Genomic DNA, 25,971 nt, shown 5'->3' with positions numbered 1-25,971 from the left:
CAGTTTGATGTGTACAATGAGCCTTCGTGTCTTTTGCAACACTGCAAATTACTGTGTACATACTCGTTAAAACAATGTTGTTTGTATGGCGCCAAATATAAAATCGCATTCAAACATTGAACTGTCTTAGTATTTAGATTTAAAATCGCATGATCTATGAACATGATTTTGTAAATTACCTCTAAGAATATGTGTCACGCTAAAAGACGTCACAAAACACCCTCTCGAAGACGCAATACGTGCGTTTGTATTGGCGAGTGTAATTAACAGTTTGTGTCTAATTGGTTATACACAAACTTTATTGGTTCGCTTAATGCGATTTTTGGACTGATCAATGCCTTGGTGCAGAAAGTCGGCTATTCAGTGCGCCGGTGTAGTTCAAGAGTAACGCATGGATTTTCTTTATTTTTAACGGATGAACATATTCTAATCCAAAAAATAAAATGGCGGAAGCTCGTTTACGCAGAAATATAAGTCGACAAGCACCTACGATGTACGTAAATTAGTACGGATATATACAAAGGTTACATCACTGCATGAATAAACTGAAAGTCATGCCAAAATTGTTTATTGGCAATTAAGTACTTACCTACATCGTATCAAGCTGCGTGTACTTGCTTACATAAGCGACTGTGGTGCCTTAAATTATTTAAATTTCGCATTTCCGTTAATTGTCCAGTGGGAAAATTGATCACTTTCAGAGTGTCTAACAATTAAAAAATCCCCACTAGACACTTGTTGCTAATGCATAAACATAAATCACTGCAAATAATCACGTGTGCGGCGCATCACAAAAAAAAACCGTTTATTTGGAATTACATAGACCGATTTTTTATTTTTGTGTCTCCCATGACCTTCGCTTCGCATGCCAGTTTTGGAAATTGACAGCGAAACGATATTTTGTATTGAAAATGTGCTTGAATGCTAGTAAGTTGCAACCGAAATAATAACATGATGCAGCTGGCTTGCAACAGAAACCCGTTTCGAACACTTTTTCTAATTGCAAACGAAACGCGATGCCAAATTATAGTAAACATCTTTCTGAGTTTTGAATGTAACGATGCGGTGCAATTATAATGACGTTACGTACTTTAAATAGGGCTCCGTCCGATCGATAATCGGTGTGATTTCCTCATTCGATTTGCCAACCATGTGTCAAAACCAATAATTGTACTAGGCACATTAAACTATTTCAAGCTATGCCTATATATGTATATTTATCACAACTTGGCAAATAGGCTACGAAAAAACAAAAAGTGCTTGAGATAATTAGTCAAAGTAAATGTGTCAATAATGTAGATGGGCTTTAGCTATTTGCAACTAAAATGTTAATCACCCCTAATAAAAGTTCAAAATGAAGTTAAGAGTTAATTGCAGCTTTAAAAAATTTGTTTAAATCCGGTTTTAATTTCGCACGTTCACGCTCTCTTTCTCTCTCCCTCACTCTCACTTTGCCACAATTGAATTCTTAAAATGACGTTTTTTTTGTACTATGGATAATTGGACATTTTGCTGTATGCTAGTTTTACGTCAGTCTGGCAGCATTGTCGGCGGTTCCGTTGCTTTGTTCCACTACAACAATATGTACTTATGTGCATGTGGCTGAGTCTGAATATTGTGTTGTAATCGCAGCTTTAATTGATTTTATTTTTTTGTTTCTATGTTCAAATAGGATAACTATGTTATATAGTAGATACCGGTTTCTGTCTATGCATTGACATTTTGCACTTCGTGTACATGTTTTCCGTACTTTTATGTGCATAGCTTGTTCTTTTATACACAGATGAACAACAAGTTGCTTTAACTAGCGTAGGCTGTCTTACTGGCGATCAAGGTGAATTAAATCAGAGTCTTTTGTCGTTAATGCACAATTCACAACAAAAGCTTTTCCAGTGATAGCATTCACAATCAGGCATTTAATACAAGTGAATTGAATGTGATGTGTAGACTCAGCTCTTCTTCTCTCCACTGTATGATAATATTTATAAAGTGTATAACAGAACTTGTTTGGTGCATGAGTTTCGTTAAGCCGTTCGTTCACTACGACAGCTGGCCGACTGCACACAGCGGCAGAGCAGAGTGAACGAAACTGTGGAATTGTTTTTGTTTTGTAAGCTGCGTTTCTAACAAACATATTTGTTTTGATTTTTGTTGTTGTTACTGCTGCTGCTGCTGCTGTCTTTCATTAATTGTATTTTGCCATTTCGTTTTCGCGGCAACTGACGAGCCGAGCTTGGGGCTCGTTTTTTTGGTTTTAGGTTTCCGTTTTCAGTTTGTTTTGACCGCGCGTCGCGCAAAGATGTTGGCCTAAAGCGAAGCGCACAATATACCGACGAAAATACACATACATACATACATACGTATATAGCGTAAAATCAAGAATTTAGCGGCATATTAATAGCAAGTGCAAAATCAGTGCAGTGTGTTACACCAATTGGAAAAGCTAATAATCAATTAAAAATCAAAGTGTAACAGTAATCCAAAATAAATAATTATTGTAGTTGTACAATATAAAATCGGAGGTGTCAGATTTCGCGATGTTTGTAGTAGTAATCTTCTTAAATTTGCCATAATAAATAAACTGACCGTTAATACGATATTTTAATTTTATTTACAAAACTTGAAAATAAAACTAATTTTCGCTTTATAAAATATTGTCAACAAATTGTTTACAAAATCTACCAAAATTTACGCGGAATTCTTCGATGCATAGTTTTGTACTTTTACTATTTGCTAAAATGTACCCATAAACAGTAATTGTACCTGGAGGGCAAGAAATGTACCAAATGTGGCAACTGTGTTCGTTGTGTTTGCTCGTTGTGGGCCAAAGCAAGCGACCTCTAGGTTTCCTTCTTGTTGTCGATAGAAGTTACTGTTCAGGTTGCGGTTTTTGACATTTGCATTAACAATTCACACTGCATTCTCGATTGCTTACATACAAATATGTATAATTGTACACACATATATAAAAGTGGGCACATACCTGCGTATGTGCTTATTATGTCCCGATTGTGTTGTGTACTTTTTTTCATTGGCCTTCACTTCAAAGTGGAAGTTAAAAAATTACCGACTTTTCCGTCACGCGTTGCTCATGCAAATTTTAGTAAACAAATTCTGATTAGTTACAAACCAGTTTGAATGTTATGCAAAAGTGATATTTATTTTTATAAATAAAACTCTTCATTTGATCATTTGTGATATTGCCAACACCTGAGAGAGTTGGTCGTGCCAGCTGGTGCAAAGTACCACAAATAGCTATCAAAATAACCAACAGCAAAGCTAACACAGACCTTTCCAAGAAAAACAAACTAACTGTTGTGGCACGACGACGATTACATACTCTTTGAATACTCACAGAGTAAACATTAATATTGGACTGATTGTTTTTAATATAGGGTGATAATCAAAATTATATTAACTGTTATTGAAAAACTTTAATAATGCTCGATTTTACACTACACATAATGAATGGAATGAATTCAATGTATAGCCGAAAAATGTCTTTAAAAATATGGTATAACCTGAGGCTAGCGTATGGAAGAAACAACAAGCACAACTTCAATTATAGCCGGCGGGTTAAATGAAAGAAGACGACACAACAGCAATAAATGCCAAATACTTTGTACGCGTGAGATACTCGTAATAGGTGAAGGGTTCCCCATACCAGGTATAATAATAAAGCTTGAATAGGTGTGGCGGTGAAAGATGAGTACAACTAAATGTTGTCTTTACTATGAGATGCTTTCTCGTTGACCCACAAAATACTCGTATGAGATGGAAAGGATAGAAAAGTTCCGTTACAGGTGCAGCTTGTTTACGAACCTGAAAGTTGTGTGTCTTCAGTGCGTCGAACTTTTTGTAACTCGGAACTGGTTTGGTGTAATTAACAAAACTTAATCCCCTGGGGTTTGTTCATATATTTTGTTTATATGCAAATAACTTTCGTCTTCATAAACAAGTTGGCAGAGCTTAATGATGAGCAGTTTGAACTTCCAAAGTATATAAAGTTTCCATAAATTTATTTCAACCGTTTATTAATTAATTAATACACAATCATTAACGCCTACAAGTCGAAAGATCATCAAATTTGTGGAAATAACTCAAGACAATTTGCGCATATTAACACGTACTCGATGCAATATTTTTTTGTGTCAAACAATTTGACAGTCTCCCCACGCATGCCAAGCCGGCGAACACTATGAAAAAGAAAGCCAACAACAATAATAAAAGTAACGAAGCTTATTGAATGTTGAGTAATTAACTGTTAAAAAAGTGATCGATTCGGTAATTCGTAATGAACATCGGCTGTCGGTATAAAAAGTCTCGTTAGGTCTCTCGATAAAAGCTGCTCTTGAAAAATGTTTAAAATAAAGATGAACTTACATTTAATATCGTTTTTTAGTTCGCCGCATTCATTACAAAAAAGCACAAACATAAAGTAGAAATATTAAGCAATTAAGAATAATAATCAAGTATACGCCACGATGATCAATGGCAAGGCTGCTGCGTCGCCTGAGAAAAATGGGTAAAACAAAGCAAAACTTAACAGACAATACCGAATCATTATACTTACTACCAGCTGATAGATTAAGTACAAAAAAAAAATGTTTTAATTGACTTTGTTTTTTTCTCTGTTTGATAGCGCGCTGAACGATCGTCCATTATTTATGCAAAATGGCGGCAATCGACGCATTTCCGGGGTGAACGATGTGGAAGTGAGCAACTTTCGACGGGCCCTGCCACAGTTTCTAGCTGTTAGTATTAAGAACATATTGCTATTCGGTAAATAACATGTAATACTCGAACTTTTCAACCTAATACATTTTTCTATATGCTAAATTATATAAGCCAGGAATGAAGTTGATGATGATGAACTGTGATTTATTTAAATTTTAATTTGTCTAGCGGGTGCTTCATTCCTTGGCTTGATTAACTCAAAACTCTATTACAAGTTACGAAACATATGGTAATATTTTGTTCATTTCAGGCTATGGCATGACATTGGGTTTTCCCACAATTGTAATACCCGCCATACAAGGTGGCGAGGGACGCAGCGACGGTCGCAACGGCGAAATTGTACTTAACAAAGATGAAATCTCGTGGTTTAGTGAGTGTCAATCGATCAAGGAAATGCATTGGAGCATATGCTAAAAATAACTATTGCAGGTTCTATCAATTTAATCTGTGTGCCCCTCGGTTGTCTCTTCTCGGGCATGTTAACCCAACCGCTGGGCAAGCGTCGAGCCATGCAGGTGCGTATCCACTTGGATCATCATCCATCCGAGTATCACATAGCAAACCACAGCGACACTAACATTGACACACTGAACCAGAAATCGAAATAAAACCACGTGACTCGCGTTGAGTTGCGCAACAATTATGCTGATGCGCTAAACCGCGTGATCTCACGCAAATCTCTTGTTTTTTATACCCGCTACCCATAGGGTAGAAGGGTATTATAACTCTGTGACGGCAGGAAATGTATGTAACAGGTTCAAGATTCAAGAACCGAGATAATCTAGCCATGTCTGTCTGTCCGTCTGTCTGTCTGTCCGTCTGACCGTATGAACACCTAGATCTCAGAGACTATAAGAGATATAGCTATAATTTTTTTCAACAGCATTTATTATGTTTCCATTCAGATCATGTAAGTTTCAAACTTTTGCTACGCCCACTTCCGTCCCCACAAGTCGACAAAAATCGAATAACAAGCGTAATTTGAAAGACAGAGTCGTGAATTTTGGTATATACAATAATAACTATAGTCTTTATGATTCCTGAAAATTCCGGCAAAAACGCCACTTACTAGGGGGTCTTAGTTGCTCTGGCTGACAACCTGGTATATTTTGAATTCTATAGTATATCTTGAATGTAGTACCATATCAATATATCAAATTTACCATATTATACAATTTACTATTTTTAGTATTTTGTGGTATATTATTTTTGGTATATTTTGAGAACAATAACGAAATATTTTGCTTTTAAAATGGGTAGCGGGTATCTCATAGTCGAGCACACTCGACTGCATCTTTTTTACCTGTTCATTATGTATCTGCAAATGTAAATGTAAACGTTAATGTATCCGTATCGTTTTTGTATCGCTTTCAGTTTGTCAACCTGCCCATACTGGCTGCCTGGCTAATGTTTCACTTTTCAACGCGCACCGAGCATCTGTATGCAGCTTTATGCTTGGCTGGCCTCGGTGGCGGTTTGATGGAAGCACCTGTAAGTACAGATCACGAACCAACTAACAACAAATAATTGCATTTTTGTAGTGGCATCTTCGAGTGTCGACCTTGCCGAGTGCAATGTATTCGATTTGTCACTCTTCCCCCTCTCTCAGTTTGCCTATTTCAACTTCACTCGACTAATGGTTACATAGTTGCAATTATTCAGTTGAGTTGATATGCAATAATTTAAGTAATATAGTCTCCTAGCTAGCTATTTGGGAATTTAAAATTGGGGTACAGTCTTCAGATTCATATTATAAAGCTTGCTAAATCCTTACAAGAATGTGTGTCAAGCATTTTAATTAACTGTAAACCTATCAAAGTTGTCCATCAAAATATTACATTTATTTATATGAAATATGTGTGATTGATGTCACGCAATTCTCTATTCATTAATCGGTCTCAATCATTAAAGAATTGTTTCTTATTTTCAAATACTTTGGTTAGAATAACTGTTCCTTCCACCGCCTCATTTCATAATTATTTCAAATGAATTTAATAACGTTCAATGATTTGCAATTCTTTAAAACAAAGCAAATTAATGAATGAAAAAACGGGAAATGAAAAGACACATTATAAAATAAAGCACTGAGGGAATTAAATTGACCACTTGGTACAGGAATACGATCATTTCAGAACAAGTTCCTTAATAAAATGCAAATCGCAAATAGGTATACTGAATTAATGAGAAATAAATTAAATGTATACGAACATATACTTTTTAGAATCGCATTGTTAGTTAAATTGCTCAATTTCGGCTGATTTATTTCTTACTTCTCCTTCCTGCCCGAGTTTGTTTAATTTTGCACTTCAAATAGCTTTCTGAATGATGCGAGTTTGGTGTAAACACTTGAATCTTATAATTGCAGAATTCAAGCAGATGCGCTTGGTGTAAATAGTGTATTATGAAATATAGTTCATCTCCTAAATAGTGTTGTGAGAACACAGTTCGATTTACTGATCGTTCGTTAATTTTACTTGATCGACTAAACAAAAAAACTCTTTTCACAGCAGAGAACTTATATTTATTTGAGGTAACAAACATTTTATTTTTGTCGTGAAGTAGTTAATCAAATTAAACTTTAAAAATCATACAATTTTTGGCCAGGCTTCACTTCCGTGTCATATAAACAGGTGATATAGTACCATGGTAACCTACCGGGTTTTCGTGTCATCATGCCGCATCCCACTTCGTTCGCTCTTTGATTAATTATATTTGCGAATGCATAATCAAAATTCGAGGCATCCGATGGAAAACTCTCAACAAAACTCGCATTTACCCTAAGGAAGTTGCCACCTATATATTTAATTGCCAAAATTAGAAAATCCTCTGGTTTCATATTACTGTTCTCAGGAGGAATTTGCCAATCCGTTGAAGACCGACCTACATGCAGAAAACGTGGTGTATTTACACAGTCCATGCCAGTTGCATTGTTGCAATAGTTTGTGATCCTCATCGCCAGAACGGAAAGATCTTGGTTCCATTTCACCTTGGGCAAGCCCTTAGCTATGGGCAGATTTTGCCAACTGACTTTCGACATATTCTCACGTATGTTATTATGAACGTCGATGATGTCTGTCTTGATTTTTTCCACGTTGACACCTGCTCGGGGCTTTTCACAATGTGATCCCCACTTTAAAGTTTTGGTTTAGCTTATCGGACTGATCACTGATAATGATTGAAACACTTACAAATGGATTGTCACATGCGATGTGTTTCACATTCGCTGGACATAGACCTTTGCGGCAATAGTTTTGTGGAGGAGTTGGGGAAACCAGCTTAGTACGCAACTTATATTTACTTACTTTGGTCTTAAAGATTGGGGCTTCAAAAAAGCGCATCGAATATAGCTGATCTATGACAGCAGTGCAAAGGATAAACATTGCTAACTGAATGTGCATTCTAAATAGTTCACTCAATGACTGAAGTTTTGAGAACTTGGACAGTGTTTAGATATATTGAATAAGATGCAATTCGTTTCATATTCTATAAATTAGCAACAGTAATTACATTATTGTGAGAGTTGCTGCAACTTAAGTGTTACTTTATTTTGCATTTTATTTTCTACACCCGATTGAAGAAGTTCACTAACGATAAAATTTAAAGTCATGTATTTATACTTTTAAGCTTATTTCTTAACGAGATCGTTGATCAAACATGTTAAATAAAATCATTGTTTTGAGACCGATTTCATTTTATCAATCTCATTCTTATTGCGCGATGTAGTTGATGGGGATTTTAAAACAATTATATAAATTAATCTCATAAATTACTCTTCACTTAATTTCGAGACAATTTTCTACAATGTGATACAATAAACAATAGTTTATTTTCCCAATTACCTTTGCTAAAATCAATACTTCTTAATAACTTAAATAATATCTTAATACTTTGTAAAAAAAGAATTTTCTTGACAACATTTTTATTAAGTTTAAACGGTTTTTGGGAGAAACATGTTTGCTTTTAGTAATTTTATTTAATATTTCCCAAATCTGGTAAATACAAATTTTAAAAGTGTGTACAAATTAAACAACTGATATTGTTAGGTATATTTAATAAAAAGATATCTTAAATGTAATTCGTTCCATGGGGAAATCAATAGTTAACGTCAATTAATAGTATAGTTCAGGATTCTGTAAATATTCCTCTAAGTATACCGCTTATAACAAAAAGTATATTACATACGACTCATGAAATTTTCCTGCATATTTTTGAATTGATAAATAAAGAAAGATTACAAATAATATGTTCGTTGCTATGCTATAATTAATATTGCATTCATTTAGTATTTTGTATATACTGTATATATGTACATATATGTATATAAATTGTGCTACTTTCCATGTCACATTATCACGAATTTTTTGTTCCGTTTATTTTTTTTGTTTTTCATTTTATTATATGGTACCAGAGCTTAAATAAATGTATAAACAAGAAATTAATCATACAATTTTTGCCCAGGCTTAACCTTATCGTTATAAAGACAAGTGACATAGTACCATGGAGATAAACCAAGTTTTCGTGTCAACATGCCACAGCCCACAAAGCGAACCTTTTGATTAATAATGTTTGCAAATTCATGTTCATCCTCCGATGCATCAGGGGGAAACTTTTCAACATAGTTCGGGTCGAAACATTTATAATAGTCCCCCCAATATTTAATCGTTTCAAGAATAAAGTTCTCTGGAGATATATTCTTAGAACTGTTTGTAGTTTCATGGTAAAATGAATTCCGGGCCACATGAAGAAAATGTGGCGTATTCACGCACTTACTAGCCTCTTCATCATTGCAAAAGTTTGTGATCCTCATCGCTAGTATGGAGAGCTCTTCATTCCAATGGATTTTCGGCAATCCTTTAGCCAGGGGTAATTTACCCAAACCTGATACCGATAATTTTGCCCGGTAATTATTATGAAGGTCTACGATTTTTGTCTTTATTTTGTCCATGTTGACTCCTGCCCGAGGTTTTGTACACTCTGGTCCCCACTTTAATGTATATTGTTAAATGTTCGATCTGATATTGACATTGAGTGAAACACTTACAAACGGATTGTCACAAGCGATGTGTTGCACATTCGGCGGACATAGATCTTTGCGGCAATAGTTCTCGGGTGGAGTTGGCGAAGATAGTTTCCTTCGCGTCTTATAAACTGACACTTTCGTTTTAAATAATGGGACGTTCCAAAAATGAGACGAACTAAGCAGTTGATCTACGAACGAAGTGCAAAACAGTAACAGTGCTAACCTAATGTGCATCTTTAATAATTCACTTACTGACTGTTGTTCTTACAAATACTTTATACACTTAAACGATATGTGATCTGCACTCAATCAATTAGCAACGCCAATAACATTCCAAGATATAAATATGAAGGAATGCTACAGTCGACTCGACCGTGAGATACCTGTTAAACATTTTCAATATGAAAGAAATAGTTCGAGTGAGGCTGGATCGCAAGAAAATCTATCAAACAATATTCGAAAAATATAATATATTATATTAAAAAGGTATAAGAATATACCATTACATTCTAAATATACCAAAGAGTACAAAATATACCAGATTGTCTAAAAAAAGCGTTGCACGGTTTTTTTTGTATCATTTTAATTTATTTTTTAAGTTGTTTTTTTATAATTAATTTAATTGTTGTATCGGGATGTATAGGTATAGGTTTTTAATCTTGGTACATAAATATACAAAAGTTTTCAATATCAATTGATCCTTAGCTATTCCTTTAAAGTGTTCACAATATGTCATATAATTTTTCTCCAGGCTTGGGTTTATCGTTATATAGACATGTAATATGATAAGTTGGATATAAGGTTGCTCCTTGAATCAACATACCGCATCCCACGTGACGAACTCTTTGATTAAATAAGTTTGCTAATTCACATTCAAAAGTCTCTGGATTTTGTGGAAAGTGTGTAACAACCTCCGGATTGATATAAGCACAATGACTACTCCAAAATTTGATCACATTAATTATAAAGTCATAAGCAGTAAAATTTGGAAAGTGTCGAATAGCTGTAACCGAACTCCGGGCCACATTCGGGAAATCTGGCGTATTAAAACAGTCGTTGCCAGTCGCATTGTTGCAATAATTTATGATCCTCATCGCCAGAACGGAAAGTTCTTGGCTCCAATGCACTTTTGGCAATTTTTTAGCAACGGGCAAATTACCCAAGGGTTTTAGGCTTAATTGTGTGCGCATATTGTTATGAAGATCAACGATCTCTGCCTGGTATTTTTCCATATTGACACCTGCACGAGGTTTTGGGCAATGTGGTCCCCACTTTAATGTAAAGTAATGTAGTGAATCTTGACTAATTTCGTTTTGTTAATTTTAATGAAAGCACTTACAAATTGATAGTTGCAGGCGATATGTTTCACATTTGCTGGGCACAGATCGCTACGACACAAGTCTTGTGGAGGAGTTGGTAAAATTATTTGACCACGCGTCTTGTATTGTGATATTTTGGTTTTAAATAGTGGATGATCAAAAAAGCCAGCGGAGCTCAGTCTATCTATGATAGAAGTGCACAAGAATAACAGTGCTAACTGAATGTGCATCTTTAAAAAAAACTCACTTACTAAAATGCTTTAACATTAATATTTGTAGATATTTGAAATGCAATTCAATCCATTTAAAATTAATTGGCAATACTAATTTCATCTACCGTTAAGAATAGAGGTGAGTTGAGACTTCTTTAGACCATATATGTAAATAGCTGTGTAAAACTCTCATGCAATACCTTGAAATATAATAATGCAAATATTGTTTGACTAATATAAATATAGTCAAAATATTTCTGGTAACGAAGATAACAAATATTTTAACAGAACAAGTCAATAAATAGTTGGGGTGAACAAAGCTGATTACGTAATAGAATATTTATTATTGTGTCACAACCACTTTTTACAATTTTCTGATAATAATTTTAATTGTTCTACATAGCTCTAGAATGTTGTCACGTTTGGAATTTGTTGCTGATTTGCTTAGACTACAATAAAAATTGGCATTTGACTAGTTCCGATTTATCTAGCTATAAGAAATACTATTTAAGTAGTTATAACATCGCCAATTTATGCCTAACCAAGTAAGACAGCTACAATCGAGTGTGTTCGACTGTGAGATATCCACTACCCATAAAATTAAAAATCAATTCTAAAAATATACCGATTTAATATACTAAAAATAGTGAAAATACACATTGATATAGTACTATCTTCAAAACATACCATAGAGTACAAAATATACTAGATTGTCAGTCTAATCAACTAAGACCCGTTTGCAGTAGGCGCTTTTTGCCATACAAAAGTATTTTCTAAATAACTTCTACAAATCTACAACCAAATTTTCAGGAATCATAAATTCTGTAGTTATTATTACGACTCTTGTTTTAAAATTGCGATTGGCGAAAGTGGGAGTGTTTTGAGCTAAACTTTAACTTGTTGAATGGTTCTATCACTTATAATCGCTGAAAACTAGATGTTCATACGGGCATGCTATTTTTATGATTTTCAATAATTTTATAAATGAAAGAATATCTTTTATGTTAAAACATTAGATTAAAATCCTGCGTTTAAATAAATTTAATACCTCTTTTAGTTTGGCCAGTATACTAATTCAAAGTTGTTGGTTGCTGGTGGTTGAAATAAGCTGTGATCCACTGTAGGTGTTCTACGGCCAGACAGACAGACGGACATACAATGCTATGATCACCTTTGGGAACCACTGGGACAATTTGTCCGAAATCAAATACCTATTGGGCTTATAGAATATATCCCAAGCTAAAATACACCGATTTTCGAACTACAGAATTTATATAGCAACACTTCAGAATATGCAAACACTTGTGGCATAATTCTCTTGGACTAACAAAAGAATTCAGTAACTTGCTATTGTAGGATTAATTCAAATATCTACTAAATTCAACATAAATTTGAAATTATTGAGAGCATTCAATAGAAACAAAGACAAAATATTATGTAACATACATACATACATACAAAAAATGTTAAATTATGGATGATAAGAATATTGTACTATTTAGTCAAGTAAGCTTGCATTTATGTTTGAATTGTTCCATTTTTGGAATCAGCTTATAAAGCCAGCGATGTAATTTGCGTTTTCATTGTCACATGGCCACATGATCATTATTTGTAGCTAGCTGCCTTGGTAGTTAGTTGCCTTGGCATGCCACTTAATGTGGCAAGTGTTGCAAATAGCAAACATAAACTGTAGTAAATGTCAAGAGTGCTAAAACAATGTTCTTCACCTTTTGTTTGTTTTTTGCAGGTGCTAACATACGTGGCCGAGATCACAGAGCCAAAGTATCGCGGCATACTGTCCGCCTTGGGCACCACCTGTGTGATCACCGGCGTCTTTGTGCAATTCATACTTGGCTCGCTGATGGACTGGCGCAGCGTGGCAGCTGTGAGTGCCGCCTTTCCCGTGATCACCATTGTGATGCTCTGCTTTGTGCCCGAGAGTCCCATTTGGCTGATACGCGAGCATCGCTTCCTGGAGGCCGTCAAGTCGTTGCAATGGCTGCGCGGCTGGGTGCCAGAGCACATGATTGAGGCGGAGTTTAATCAGCTGTACGACGAGCTGATCACCCAAAAGGCCATCGAGGAGGCAGCCGAGGGAGGAGCTGCATCGCCGGGACAACGACGCACGCTGAAAATGCGTCTGCGCATGTGGCGCAAGCGAACTTTCCTGGTGCCTTTCCTACTCGTCTCCTTCACCTTCTTCACGGGTCACTTTTCCGGCAAGACACCGCTGCAGACGTATGCGGTGCAAATCTTTCACACACTGAAGGCACCCATGAACAAATACCATGCCACCATACTGTTGGGCGTGGCCGAGATGATCTCTACCATACTGGGCGTTATTCTCATACATTTCACGGGCAAACGTCCGCTGGTCTTGGTCTCGACGGTGGGCACCGGACTCTGTTTCTTGGGCACCGCGACCTACGCTCATTTTCTGAACGAAGTGCCCGGCTTTGGAGTGAACAATGTGGTCATCAATGCGTCTGCCATCGTGCCCAAGGATAGCATTATCTCGCAGGCTAATATATCCAAAATATTTGAGAGTCAACGCCAGGATGAGCTGCAGGAGCAACAGCAGCTGACTACTCTATTGCCAGATATGGAAATGTATACAACCGAGTCAGGAAATCGCAGCAGAAGAGAGTTGGACACCACAATGCAGCCGGAGGAGGATCTAGAGACTACTACGCTGCTGCCGGAAGTTTCCAGTGTCATGCCAAGCTCCACCGAGCGCAGTGAATTGACGTCTTCGAAGCCACCTATTGCAGAGGATCTATTGCTGACTGTTCCTAAGCAGAAGACCAACTATTTGGTTTGGGTGCCGCTGATTCTGTTGCTGCTCTCCGCCTTCTTCTCGCATCTGGGCATACGTATGATACCCTGGATTCTCATTGGCGAGGTCTTTCCCGCGGACATTCGTAACAGCGCCTCGGGCTTTGCCGGTGGCGTTGGTTATGTTTTTGGCTTTTTAGCCAATAAACTGTTTCTCTTCATGTTGGCTACATTGACGCTACCGGGCACATTTGCTTTCTATGCCACAGTTGCGTTTGTTGGCACCATTGTCCTCTACTTTACACTTCCCGAGACAGAAGGTCGCACTCTGGGCGTGAGTTGAAACTGACCATAAAATGAATGCTCGGATTAACAACTTTTAATATTTGTTATTGCAGGAAATCGAGGCACATTTCTCAAAGAAGTCCGAAATGAATCTGTTGCGCAAACAGCCATCGCCGAAGGAGCTTGAGAAGCAACAACAGACGCAACCGTCCAATGTCATACACTTGGACAATCTGCAGAATCTCCATGTGCCAATCAGTTCGCAGCAGCAGGCGAAGATTATCCACCTGCAACAAAGTGATTTTGCGCCGCAAGCAAACAGTAATCCTCTCAGAGGTGCCACCAATCACGCCTTCGAGGAGAGCAGCAATACAACACACTTGTAATTCCATAGACACATTTGTAATATTTTTCCTCCTTTCACTTTCACATAAATACTTGATAATCCAGTGATATTTATAAGTAACAAAGCAATACAATACCAAAAATTGATGTTTGATTTCATTTTAAGAGCCAACTTTTCCCTAAATCACACTTTCCAGTATAAAAATTAATAATGAGTAGAAAGATCAGCGTTCTAGCTCTTACTATTCAGACTTAGCGTTGATAGTATCTTCAGTAAGTTTTGTATTTTCCTATCGAATTCAATTATAACATAATTGAGAGGAACTCTTCAATCGTTTCCGCAGTGTCTAGATTGCTACTTCAAGTTTTTCCGCTTGAAGTGTAAGGCAGTAAAATGACAGCTTACATACTTAGCTTAGCGTGCGATCAATTCTGGTGTGTGTTGGATTCTCATTTAAATGACAACTATGATTTGTTAACTAGAGTTTTATGTGAACTTCCGACTTGTAACGTTTGTTTAAAGCATGCTTAAGTATAATTTTGTATAACACATTTTTCTTTTATGTATATATGTATGTATGTATATGTAGATATTAATATGCAATTAGAGGACAGGCGTCAGAGAGTAAAATTGTTCAACTTTAAGTTTCGTCATCCTGGAGCTCCAGGAACTGCGTGCAAACATCCCGACTGCATTCGCCTTTGCTATTGAATAGGAATTTATAGTAATGTCCATCGGCACAAATTGCTAAAAATTTAATTAATAAATAGTAATTATTTTATAATCATATTAAAATTATGCATTGTATTGTGCATTGTTCTGTCGCTTACCCACAACCGAATTGGAATCGGCGCCAAAGGCACATATACAGCGAGGTCCTTGTGGTATGGAGAATTTCACAAAGCTCCATTGACTTGAGAAATACTTGGGTAAAATGGGAAGTGACGATTGCTGCGGCTTGTTGCTCTCCAAGTTAAAGACATGAATGGTGCCATGATCAGAGGCCACCACAATCATAGTGGATTGATGATTAAAATTAATGCAAAATATATTAGCATGATTGCTGCCACGCCGCAGTTCCGACACCTTTTTGCCATTCTCCGTATCAAAGATGCGAATTAGCGTGCCCTTCTCACCAGCGGTGGCCAACCGTGTGCCCTGCAAATTAAGAGCAATACAACTTATTGCTGCCTCGTGAGCGATCACTTCCAAGGGGGCACGCTCTGTGTTGGCAAGATCAACGATCTGTACATGGCCGGTTCGTCGACCCGGGAATGCTAGTAGGCTTTTATTGCTATGCGGACAGAGCACACACAGGCCATTCGGGTTGGCGCTCGTCTCAAACACATGCAACTGTTGTGGCTGCTGTGTGAATGTGTACACCTTGATCACGCCCTCCAGCACAACAACGATGCGATCACGTCGCAGACGTACCGCACGCACCGGCTGATTAAAGTCCAATGAAATGGCCGGAGATTTCTTCAGGTCATCCCAGACGATCACTTTATTGGGTGGATACAGAGGTCGAATGCCCCCACCAACCAGTGCCAGATAATTGCAACGAAAGAGCATTTCAACATGACTAAGGCCACCTGCATGAAATGAAAACAATACAATGATTAGGGCATGGGAAGTCATACTTTCATTTGCAAATATTTCTATATTTAAGTTACTTTCTCACAACTTGCAAAGTGTATTAGTAGTATGTGGGAAAAGTTCACATACAAATATTGTATATTTGAATATATTGGCAGTTACTTTAAAAATCGATAATTATTTGATAAACTTGATAGCAAATTCTAAATAAATGATAACACTAACGATAAAAATAAGTTCATAATTCCAAAGATAACGATAATAGTTATAATTATTATCGGGTTATAGGATGCATATATATTAGTTTGTATTTATTTAGTTTGTCATTTCGATAAAAGATTTTGATTGCACGAATTTTGTTATCAGCAGACAGATTTTCACACACCTCCAAACTGCTGTCTTTGTTGCAAAATAGGGCTCCCACGTACATTCATATGTACACATACTAAATTTTTAACAAATATTGCATGGCAAGGCGCCATCAAAGATACTTTGTGCCCGTTCAGCAGCACGTAAATAGCGCCACACATACACACACCTACACCAAATACACTTACCTTCGGGAAAGTATTGACGTTCCTTTTCCTTCAGTGGATCACAATTGTATACCCGAAATCCGGTATCAGTGGCACAAGCAAAGCATCCTGCGGCGCAATTACAAAATTAATCAGGTCATACACATTTATAGGTGCATACATATAGTATACTTAAGCACGTTGGATTTTCATGTTCAATGAATATGTAAACAACAAACAAAGTGCATTATGATGATGTTTTTTACCCACCTTGGTCCTGGTTAAAGCCAGCATAAAGTAGGCCGTTGCCGTACGGATTCTGATCCGTCAAATTCATTGCAAATTGTTTGTATTTTCACACCCAATTCTTAGCAAGTTTTTTATATGTAAAACCTCAAATTTGTATCTGCGTGATGGGATGATTATTTATTTTTTGTACATTTGTACAGGGAACCGGTGTGACCACAAGATAAGTTTTAATGAATACTATTTCACATGGAATAATATACTAAAATTTACCGATTTGTGACGAAAATTACCAGGGTTACATTAATGATGGCTGATCAGTATTGTAGGGTACTTGAGTTCCAATATAATTACAAAATCAAATATTCAATTAATTCAAAAGTGATTAATAAATAGATTTATTTTCCTAAACCTCTTTTGTGACTTTAGTATTTTTTTATATTTTTTAAAATTTAACCTAAGAATTGTAGTTATTTTGGAAGTGTTCTGAAAACTGCCACACTAAAGACAACAAATGGAAGCGTTTTGAACCTATTTTGTATTACAAGACTTAAAATTTCTTTTGATGCATTTGTTGCGCTCGATTGTCCGCAATTTAACTGCATTAATATGGACTGTGCGGATCTGATGGCCTTCGAAGATGGCGACGAAATCGAGCCGTGTCGTGCATGCGGCATTTATTTCCTATTAAATCATTCTATTATCCGGCCCATTTTCACAAAACCCGATGCCGGTGACAACTTCAATGGCCAAATGTCTGATATAGTTCAGCAAATGAGTGATTGGAATCTACAGGTATTTGCTTACTTAGTTTATACTACGTAGTGCACATAACGAAGTCATTTTCCCACTCGTCAGGTGCTGCAGAACGATGGACGTCCTCAGTATATGTGCAAATCGTGTATTCTGGAATTTCAAAAGGTTCTGCAGTTCAAGCGCAGCTGCCTGGAGACACAGCAGCAATTTGATACGCTGGAGTATACGCGAGCGCACAATGGTGTAATCATCAAAAAGGAAATCCAAACGGAACAGACTTTCTGCGGTTTTGTTTACCTCGACACTGATGACGAAGAAGGCAGCGAAGAGGATGGCAGCACACGCGTGTGTGCCCCATTGGATATCCCCCATGTACCCATTAAAATGGAGCATGCAGCTCGAGTGCCACTGGAAGCGCCACCCATTCAGCCACCCGCATCTAATGTTGCGAGCGATCTGCCAGAGGAGGCCACCTTCGCAAAGATTGAACCCAAAGAACTGGCTGTTGCAAATGGCGTAAGTTCTACAATATTCGAAGCTGATGCTGCAGAGGATGACAGCCAGGAGAGTGATGATGAAATCATTAAATTCACATACGACGATCACTCCGATGAGGAAGAGTTAACAACGCTTCCAGCGCCCATCCAGGAGCCGGGAGTCTTCTGTAAACTGTGTGGACACGAGTCGCTCTCTCAGGTCGGGCACACAGAACACATGAGTCGCATACATATGCTCAAAGATTGCGAGTGTCACATATGTGGCAAGAAGTTTGTAAATGCCCCCGAATCTCGCCTCAGATTTCACATGAAATGGCATAAGCTGCAGAAACATCTGAAATGTCCAATTTGTGGCTTCTTTTGTAACTCAAAGGACACTTTGAAGCAGCATAAATTGGCTGTGCATACGAGAACGAAATGTGAATACTGTGGCAAAGGTAAGAAGGACTTTAAGGCTTCAAGTCAGCGGATTAATCAGTTATTTTCTTTTATATTTTGCAGTACTAAAGCACCAGCAACTACAAGCGCATTTAAACCGGCATATTGAAGGTAAATACTAATCAAATATATATTTCTAGATACATAAAAAATTCTTTGTACTGATTTATTGACTGGATCGCAGAGTCGGAACGCTAGAAGCTTGAAACTTGTAAACAATAATTGGGACACTCAATGATTTCTTAAAATTGCAACTCTTTTTAAAATTGTAAATTAGAATTCATCCCAGAAAGAAGCATATTATATATTTATATATTGAACCAGTGATTATCGAGATTTGTTCGTTTCATTGCAGCACACGAAGAGGAGTTGGCCCTCAAGTTGCGAGCAATGCAAGCAATAGAAACGCCAGTAAAACCCAGCCAAGAGACATGTTTGATTGGGTGCGCCTTTTGTGAAAACACATTCAGCGATGCCGAGCAACTGGAAGAGCACGTACTGAACATGCATAGAGGACCGACCACACCTGAAGAACTAGATCCTGGCGATACATCCTTAACTTATTCTCAAGATGATACAAGCCAAGATACCGCGGCAGATGACAGTACGAATGTCAGTCAGCATTCCGACACCACTGTGGGATCAAACAAATCAATGTTCGAATGTCATATTTGTAACAAATCGTTCAACTTGACAATTAAATTAAATCGTCATCTCAAGAAACATGCAATGGCGTCCGACTGAAGTAAACGAAGAATCAATTCAACAGAAGTTTAACAACAAGCAAACGCACGCCATACCAAGAATTTTAATTTTCGTTCATTTTCGTTCCTCTTATCACGTAAAAATAACTTACACATTTCCCATAAATTAAATCTCGACTCATACTTAATTGTAAGCAAGGAAATTTTTTTATGTTAAACTTTTTGCTTAGACTACTTTATATATATGTGTGTATATATATAAATGATAATGATAATGTAAAATCCAAACAAATGATAAAGTAAACAACGTAGTTAACAAGCCTCTGCCTCTGTTTCTTCTATCCTCTGTCATCAATTCACACCTAATTCGCGTGGCCTCCGCTCGCTGTTTTAATCACAGCTGTTGGCAACAGTTTGGAGTTTAATGTTTTGCCAACCACCGCATCAACGGTTCCCGCAACATTGCTTAACTTTACACCGCTGCTGGCACTGACAACACCTCCAGCCGTCGACATGGGTATCACTTTCATGTTGGACAACGGTTTTAGATTGACACCTTGCAGTCCGGGGGAGAAGAACAATTGGCCGCCATTGCCTTGCACGGCAAATACAAGATTGTTGGCAGGTGTTGCAGTTGCTGCTGTTGTTGTCGTCGTGGTCGCAACGCTGCCGCTACCACTACTCGCAGCCAATAACACATTCTTGCCCAGACGCAACGTTTGCGCTGCTCCAGCGCCAATGAGCAGAGTCTTGGGTGTACTCGCAATGCCGCTGGATGTGCTGGGCATGCTGTTGCTATTGGTTGTTGTGCTGGTGCTGCTGCTGCCGCTGTTGCTGCTCGTAGCCAACCGCACGAGTTGGTTGCCCATGATTACCGTTTGCATTGGCGCACCGGACGCATTGCGCGTTGGAATGGCCTGCAATGCAAATATTGAGTTGTTAAATAAAGTTCACAATATAAATATTTCAATTGAATACTTACCGCTCCCTGTATCTTCATTGTTTGACCGCCAATCACAATGCTCTGCGGCGTCGTTTTCAATGTCGTCGTTGGCGTCGCCGCCTGTGTTGTGCTCACCGCATTTGTGGTGCCCAGCTTAAGTGTCTTGGCATGCAACAGCAGCGGCTTGCCAGGCACAACCGTTGTCTTGCCAATGATCTTGGGCACCATTCCCCCAGGGCCAGCAGTCACAATTCGCGCCGTTGCCGGCAACTGTTTGGCCGTCGTTCCCGCTATCGATTGCAACGGCGCTTGGCCACTGGGTGACATTGTGATGATGTTGCCTGGCGATGTTGAGGTGGCCAGTTGGATGATATTGCTGCCAGCGGTCAACAGCTTGCCGGGCACTGATTTCTGCAGTAAACTGTCCAGCGTAATGATGTGACCCCCCTGTGTTGTTGCTGTACTAGATGTGGCACTAGAGCTTGCTGCCGATACTGGAGTTGTTCGTATTACGCGCGTCGTTGTTGTTCCTGCCGCTGTTGAAGTTGCTGATGATGTTGACGACGGTGTCGATGCGGCTGCTGTTGCCAGCGGCTGCTTGAAGCTCTGAAGCACAATCCGCTGCTGCTGCGGCGAGAGATTCGCAGTGGTCAACGTTTTCGTCGTCTGACCGGGCACAGTGCTGAGTATTTTGGGCGCCGCTTTCGGCAGCGCCTGGAACACAATGTTTTTGTTTGACGAAATTGCTGTGTTGCCTGCAAAAGAAAAAGAGAAATTCATTTTAATATTTAATGGCAGTAGAATGCGTTAATCTAAATATGTTTTACAAGTTTTATGAATTAAAAGAATAAGTTAAAAGTTTTCTTTTGTATGCTTTCCAAACCATTTGAATTACCTTATTCTATTATTTATAATTCAGTTTTGTGTTTACTGATGTTGAATAAACAATTCAAATTTACATTTAATCCGTTGTAAATTATATGTATAAATGTAATGTATAAATAGATGATGTATCCATGTTCGACTTACCGACAAGTATTCGCTGCTGTTGCTGCTGCTGGAGTTGTTGTTGTGGTTGCTGCTGCTGGCTCTGAATAGCATTGGCAGCCTTCTGCTTGAGCTGCTGCTGTTGGAGTGTGGCAAATGCTTGAGGCGACATCTTCACAATCGTGCTCGTTCCTGTTGTCGTCGCATTGTTGGCAATCGAGGTGCCGCTGGTTATGACCGACTTGTTGCTCACTATGGAGACGGCGCCAATCTTTTGCTGCAACGGACGCACTGTGGTCTGGGCGAGCATGCGTGGTCCTAAGATTTGCACAGAGCCCGCGGGTTTGGTGGCCAACGTTTGAGGCTGCAGCTGGACAACAGAAGGTTTCGTTGCTGCACCACTTGTTGCACCAGCTGGCAGCAGTCGTATGATGTTCTTGGGCATTGTCTGTCGCACTGGAGTCGTTGCTTTGTTGTTGCTTACGGTCAACAACTGTGGTTGCTGTTGAGATTGTTGCTGCTCGAGGGGCACGATAAAACTGCCAGTTGTGCTTGCGCCGGCTGTCGTCGCTGCTTGTGTGGGGGAATTGATAACAATGGGCTTCTTGATGGCCAGCTTCTTGCTGGGCGTGGCAGCCACATGCACCGTCTGCAACCCGGTAGGCGTGGATACCAGGATGGGCGTGGTATTGCGGGCCAATTGTTGCGGCTGCTGCTGCGGCTTTGGCGACGTCTTCAGCAGTTGCACGGTTGCTGTGCCCGCAACTTGCGCTGTATTATTGGAGGCTGATCTATCTACAATGGTGACAACGCCGCTGCGTTGCGTCGTCGTCTTCAGCAGCGATTTTTGTGCCGTATGTGGACTGACTGCAGCTGTTGCTGTTGCACTCGCTGCTGTCGCTGTCACAGCTGCTGCTGCTGCTGGCGGCGTCGTGTTAATATTTGTGGGAGGTATGTGATACTTGAGTGGCGGCACAGGCGGACACTTGACCTGCAACGCTGCAACGGGATGCTTTTTGATTAGAGTTGTATTTGCTGTCACATGATTCGGCGTCGTTGTGGTGGCTGCCACTAGAGCAGGCAGCTCTTGGCCTTGTGCCTGTGCTTGCGTCACCTCGAAGGGCTCGTCTCTCTTTGGCTTGTTGTTGTTGTGCTGCTTGCGTTGCTGTTGCTTCTGCTTGACCAACGTTTGATTCTGTCGATGCATGCGCTCAAAGTCCGCCTCGTTGCGATTGCGATGCAAATAGATCCAGATCTTGCGACGCGCATCGTAGCGCACACAAGGATCGACACCGCCATGCATGCGATCCAAGGCGCCACTCACAATCGTCTGTAGCACATTCTCCGCCGCCTGGCGATTGATGAACTGCGAGCACTTCAACAGCTCGGAGATTTCCGAGCGTGTTCCCTCGCCATTCGGCAGTCGAGCGGTGGCATCGCGCACCAGCGTCAGGATGGTCACAAAGGGCGGTCGATCGTCCACCATGACGGCATGGCCACGCGCCTTGTTCAACGCCAGACTCTGCGTATAGATGCCCTTAACAGGACCAACGACACTCTCGTAGCCATGCATGCGATAGGTAAATGGTCGATGCGGTTGCTCGAAGCGCAATCGCTCCTGCCGCTGAAATTCCAGCATCTCTGCTTGCGTGGCGACACGCACTGTCCAGCTGGTGGGGCAACGAGGAGCTGGCGTTGGGGTTGCATCCACGCCAGCAGCGGGACTTAGCTGCTGGTGTTGTGGCGTTAGCTGCGGTGTTTGTGGCAACTGCTGTACCAATGCATCCTCTTTGCGTCGCTGCAGCCAGAATTGACACAACGTTTGCAGCCGTGCATCCGAGTCCCGACCAGCGCCAATCCATTGGTAAATGCCCAGCTGTGTTTTGTGCTCAATGTATGGCACATATTCCGCCGGCAGTGTCACAAAGTCTCCGGCCAAGAAGTTGACGGCCGACTGCAGCATTTGCGTCCAATCGTTGGGCAGACTGCGCACCCAGTCGGGCAACCCGGTGACACAGCTCTCTGTCCGCCATTTGAGAAGCAGCGACTGCAATTCTGTGTAGTTCAAACGATGCTGTGGCGTTGATACAAACAGATCACGAAGCAGCGAGAAATAGCAGGCAAGTGGCGCAGTCGTTGAGGACGACGATGTTGTCAGCTCCCTGGTCGGACTGCCTGTGATGTGGGCACCAGCCTTCACCATAGCTTTAGGTGAACTGCTAATTACTGAGCGAGGCGTGAACGGTTCCAGTTTGGGCAGCTCAACGTGACCAGCTGCAGGCGACGCCATTCCTGCTGCTGGAGGCGCAATGATTTGCTGCATCACCTCTGCCTGCTGCTGCAACTCCTGCTCCAGCTCGTCCTCGTCGGGCTCGATGGCCGCTCGTCCGTACAGCTGCTGCGGCTCATCCGTGAGCAGTTCCGTTGGGGGCTCCACTTTCGAGGCGTTTGCTGACGAATTGCCTCCGATGGGTACGAGCGCTGGCGGTTCATTCACATTGTGATTGAGACGCGCTGTCAATGCCTTTGGCTTGCGTCCCGGCTTGAAATTGCCCACAAACTGGGCACGCGTGCAAATATCACGCAATCGAATGTCCGCTGTCTCAAAGTCCGGCAATTGCTGCGAAAGAAAGTCAACAAATTAGTACAGTTATCAATGTTAATATACAAATAATCAAGTATTGATAATAGAAAGTTGTAATTGAAAATCAAGGTTGCCATATGATTTAGATCTTAAGACCAAAGGCTATCAATATTAATTTTGAGTTACAAAACATAACTAGCTTAATAATACTTAGCAGACCTCAAATTGTACCATTCAACAAAAAATATACCCAGCTTGGTACTGTACCAAAGCGTCAACATTGGAAAATAATGATGCCGTCTCAAAAATATTGTTTGCACCCATGATTTTATCAAATAGTCTCAAATAGTTAAATACATATAACCGATAATTTTCGAATCGGATGTAAAATATAGTAAAAACTATTCAATTGTACCGAAGAAGGAAAAAAGTACCAATTTCACTTGGGTGCAAATGTACCAAAATATTGTGCAACAATCGAAAATCGATAATCGCAGCACTGAACTTCAAAATAACAATCAACACTCAATAGCAGGCTTTGAAGCAATTATAGGCTGCTCCAAAGGAAAAGTTTCATTAATGTTATTTATAATCGGTCTACTCACCGGTTGCTGCTGTTTTCGTCGTTTATAGTCGCGCAAGTATTTCTTGAAGTTCTTCTCGGTGAGCGGCTGCATCTTGTCTGCCTGCATGCTACGCAATACCAGTTCATCCTCCAATCCCGGACGACGCTTGAAGAAGCTGCTGTAAATACATTTCTTATCTGCCGCATTCGAGGGTCGCGTATTCGTCTCCATCTTCAGTTGACGCTCCTCGGCAAGGATAGCCAACTGTGTTGCCTGCTCATCCTGCTCGTCGGCACTCAACTCCCCAGGTTGCAGCTGTAGATCACGCGTCAGTTCTACAAGCTCTTGGCAATATCGTTTTCTCGCACGCTCCACACAAAACTTGTTCTCCCTATGCAGCGTGAGCGTCTTTCGTTTGCGTGGACGTGACTGCAGCTTGAACGGACCATTACCTAGCCCAAGGTTAGCATCAGCATCGGGAGGCGGAGCCATTACGTAGATCTGCTGCAGCATTTGCTCGCGGGAGAGAAACAGTTCCTTGGCCAAGCGGCTGAGCCGCTCGGACTGTTGGAAACGACGCTCCCGTCGCTGTGAACGTTCGATGCTGAGACGCAGCTGCAGCACATCAGGCCGTAGACTGCCTTCCTCCAGCTGCTGTTGCAGGCGTAGTAGTGGCGATTGCCCAAACCGCTGTAATCCTCCATTGAAGAGCTGCAATAACGTGCGCTGCTGCTCGGCTGCAGCCTGCGAAGGCGTTAGGATTGAGGCATAGCTTGGTAGCAGTGGCTGGAGCTGAGCTTGCATGTTATTAGGCAACATTTGCCAGGTCTCCACGCTGAAGAACTCGTGGAATATAGCCGCACTCTCGCAGAGACCACGAGGCAAACGAAATGTGTGAGTTTTGCTTAGCTGCGCCAGCTCCAATTCATCCGATTGCGTGGTGGTGGCATCATCGGAGTCGCTGTCGCTGTGCATGTCCTGATCGGAGGCACCGTCGTCCTCATCCACATCGTCGTCGTCTTCGTCGTCGCTTGAGTTGCTGCTGCTGGAACTACTCGCCGTTTTACCGCTGTTGCTGCTGGCAGCGCTGCTGTTGCTATTGCTGCAGTCACTCAACTGACCATGATTGTCGTTGTCGTTGATGTTGTAAGACCCGCTGAGCTCCTCCTCCTCCTCCTCGGAATCCGGGTATGGCATGCTGCTGTTGTTATTATTGCTGTTGCTGTTGTTGTTATTGCTCATTGCTAGTCGAGTTTTTCGTCGTTTTTACTCAATTAGTGAATGCAGCGCTGCTTCTCTTCGCACACTGGGCAAATTTTTTCTCTACACTAATTTATAATTTTTGTCTCTTCCGCTGCCTCGTTATATCAAACATATTCGCTGCTTGTTTTCCTCTTTTTATTGCTTTTTTTTTAGAGGTGAAGAAGAAACATCGATGGCACCAT

The 25,971-nt window shown here is 40.2% G+C and overlaps 5 protein-coding genes across 13 annotated transcripts; 2 read left to right on the top strand and 3 right to left on the bottom strand.

Annotated features, from left to right (window-relative positions):
- Window positions 1-428: 428 nt before the first annotated feature.
- Window positions 429-14,840, top strand: LOC132786615 (facilitated trehalose transporter Tret1). Of its 7 annotated transcripts, none has more exons than XM_060793185.1 (8): window positions 2,284-2,468; window positions 4,403-4,525; window positions 4,643-4,782; window positions 4,988-5,107; window positions 5,167-5,252; window positions 6,112-6,228; window positions 13,036-14,397; window positions 14,462-14,840. In XM_060793185.1, the coding sequence occupies exons 2-8, from the start codon at window positions 4,485-4,487 to the stop codon at window positions 14,732-14,734; spliced, it is 2,139 nt and encodes a 712-aa protein (XP_060649168.1). In that variant the 5' UTR covers window positions 2,284-2,468; window positions 4,403-4,484; the 3' UTR covers window positions 14,735-14,840. The 7 variants fall into 7 exon arrangements, with proteins under 7 accessions (XP_060649166.1, XP_060649168.1, XP_060649169.1 ...); XM_060793186.1 differs by having other exon boundaries at window positions 2,295-2,369; XM_060793187.1 differs by having other exon boundaries at window positions 2,303-2,360.
- LOC132785912 (tabinhibitin 3) lies at window positions 7,245-8,144 on the bottom strand. Of its 2 annotated transcripts, XM_060792226.1 has the most exons (3): window positions 7,926-8,144; window positions 7,618-7,867; window positions 7,245-7,530 (listed from the first exon to the last, which is right to left on the bottom strand). In XM_060792226.1, exons 1-3 carry the CDS (start codon window positions 8,133-8,135, stop codon window positions 7,316-7,318), a joined length of 675 nt encoding a protein of 224 aa, XP_060648209.1. In that variant the 5' UTR covers window positions 8,136-8,144; the 3' UTR covers window positions 7,245-7,315. The 2 variants fall into 2 exon arrangements, with proteins under 2 accessions (XP_060648209.1, XP_060648208.1); XM_060792225.1 differs by having other exon boundaries at window positions 7,245-7,867.
- A 324-nt stretch (window positions 14,841-15,164) lies between the features above and the next one.
- LOC132786627 (WD repeat domain phosphoinositide-interacting protein 3) lies at window positions 15,165-17,286 on the bottom strand. Its single transcript, XM_060793203.1, has 4 exons — window positions 17,076-17,286; window positions 16,848-16,934; window positions 15,525-16,286; window positions 15,165-15,441 (listed from the first exon to the last, which is right to left on the bottom strand). Exons 1-4 carry the CDS (start codon window positions 17,140-17,142, stop codon window positions 15,335-15,337), a joined length of 1,023 nt encoding a protein of 340 aa, XP_060649186.1. The 5' UTR covers window positions 17,143-17,286; the 3' UTR covers window positions 15,165-15,334.
- A 186-nt stretch (window positions 17,287-17,472) lies between these two features.
- LOC132786621 (zinc finger protein 891) lies at window positions 17,473-19,765 on the top strand. 2 transcript variants are annotated; one of them, XM_060793195.1, is made up of 4 exons: window positions 17,473-17,846; window positions 17,910-18,741; window positions 18,806-18,853; window positions 18,927-18,994. In XM_060793195.1, exons 1-4 carry the CDS (start codon window positions 17,661-17,663, stop codon window positions 18,938-18,940), a joined length of 1,080 nt encoding a protein of 359 aa, XP_060649178.1. In that variant the 5' UTR covers window positions 17,473-17,660; the 3' UTR covers window positions 18,941-18,994. The 2 variants fall into 2 exon arrangements, with proteins under 2 accessions (XP_060649178.1, XP_060649177.1); XM_060793194.1 differs by lacking the exon at window positions 18,927-18,994 and adding an exon at window positions 19,098-19,765 and having other exon boundaries at window positions 17,491-17,846.
- LOC132786613 (nuclear factor related to kappa-B-binding protein) lies at window positions 19,631-25,953 on the bottom strand. Its single transcript, XM_060793181.1, has 4 exons — window positions 24,566-25,953; window positions 21,419-23,996; window positions 20,429-21,144; window positions 19,631-20,363 (listed from the first exon to the last, which is right to left on the bottom strand). Exons 1-4 carry the CDS (start codon window positions 25,766-25,768, stop codon window positions 19,809-19,811), a joined length of 5,052 nt encoding a protein of 1,683 aa, XP_060649164.1. The 5' UTR covers window positions 25,769-25,953; the 3' UTR covers window positions 19,631-19,808.
- Window positions 25,954-25,971: the final 18 nt, after the last annotated feature.

The sequence above is a fragment of the Drosophila nasuta genome, chromosome 2R (assembly GCF_023558535.2).
Source record: "Drosophila nasuta strain 15112-1781.00 chromosome 2R, ASM2355853v1, whole genome shotgun sequence".
In the NCBI taxonomy this organism is placed as follows: Eukaryota; Metazoa; Arthropoda; class Insecta; order Diptera; family Drosophilidae; genus Drosophila; species Drosophila nasuta.
Note: the sequence above shows the minus strand (reverse complement) of the source record. Positions and strands in the feature narration are given on the sequence as shown.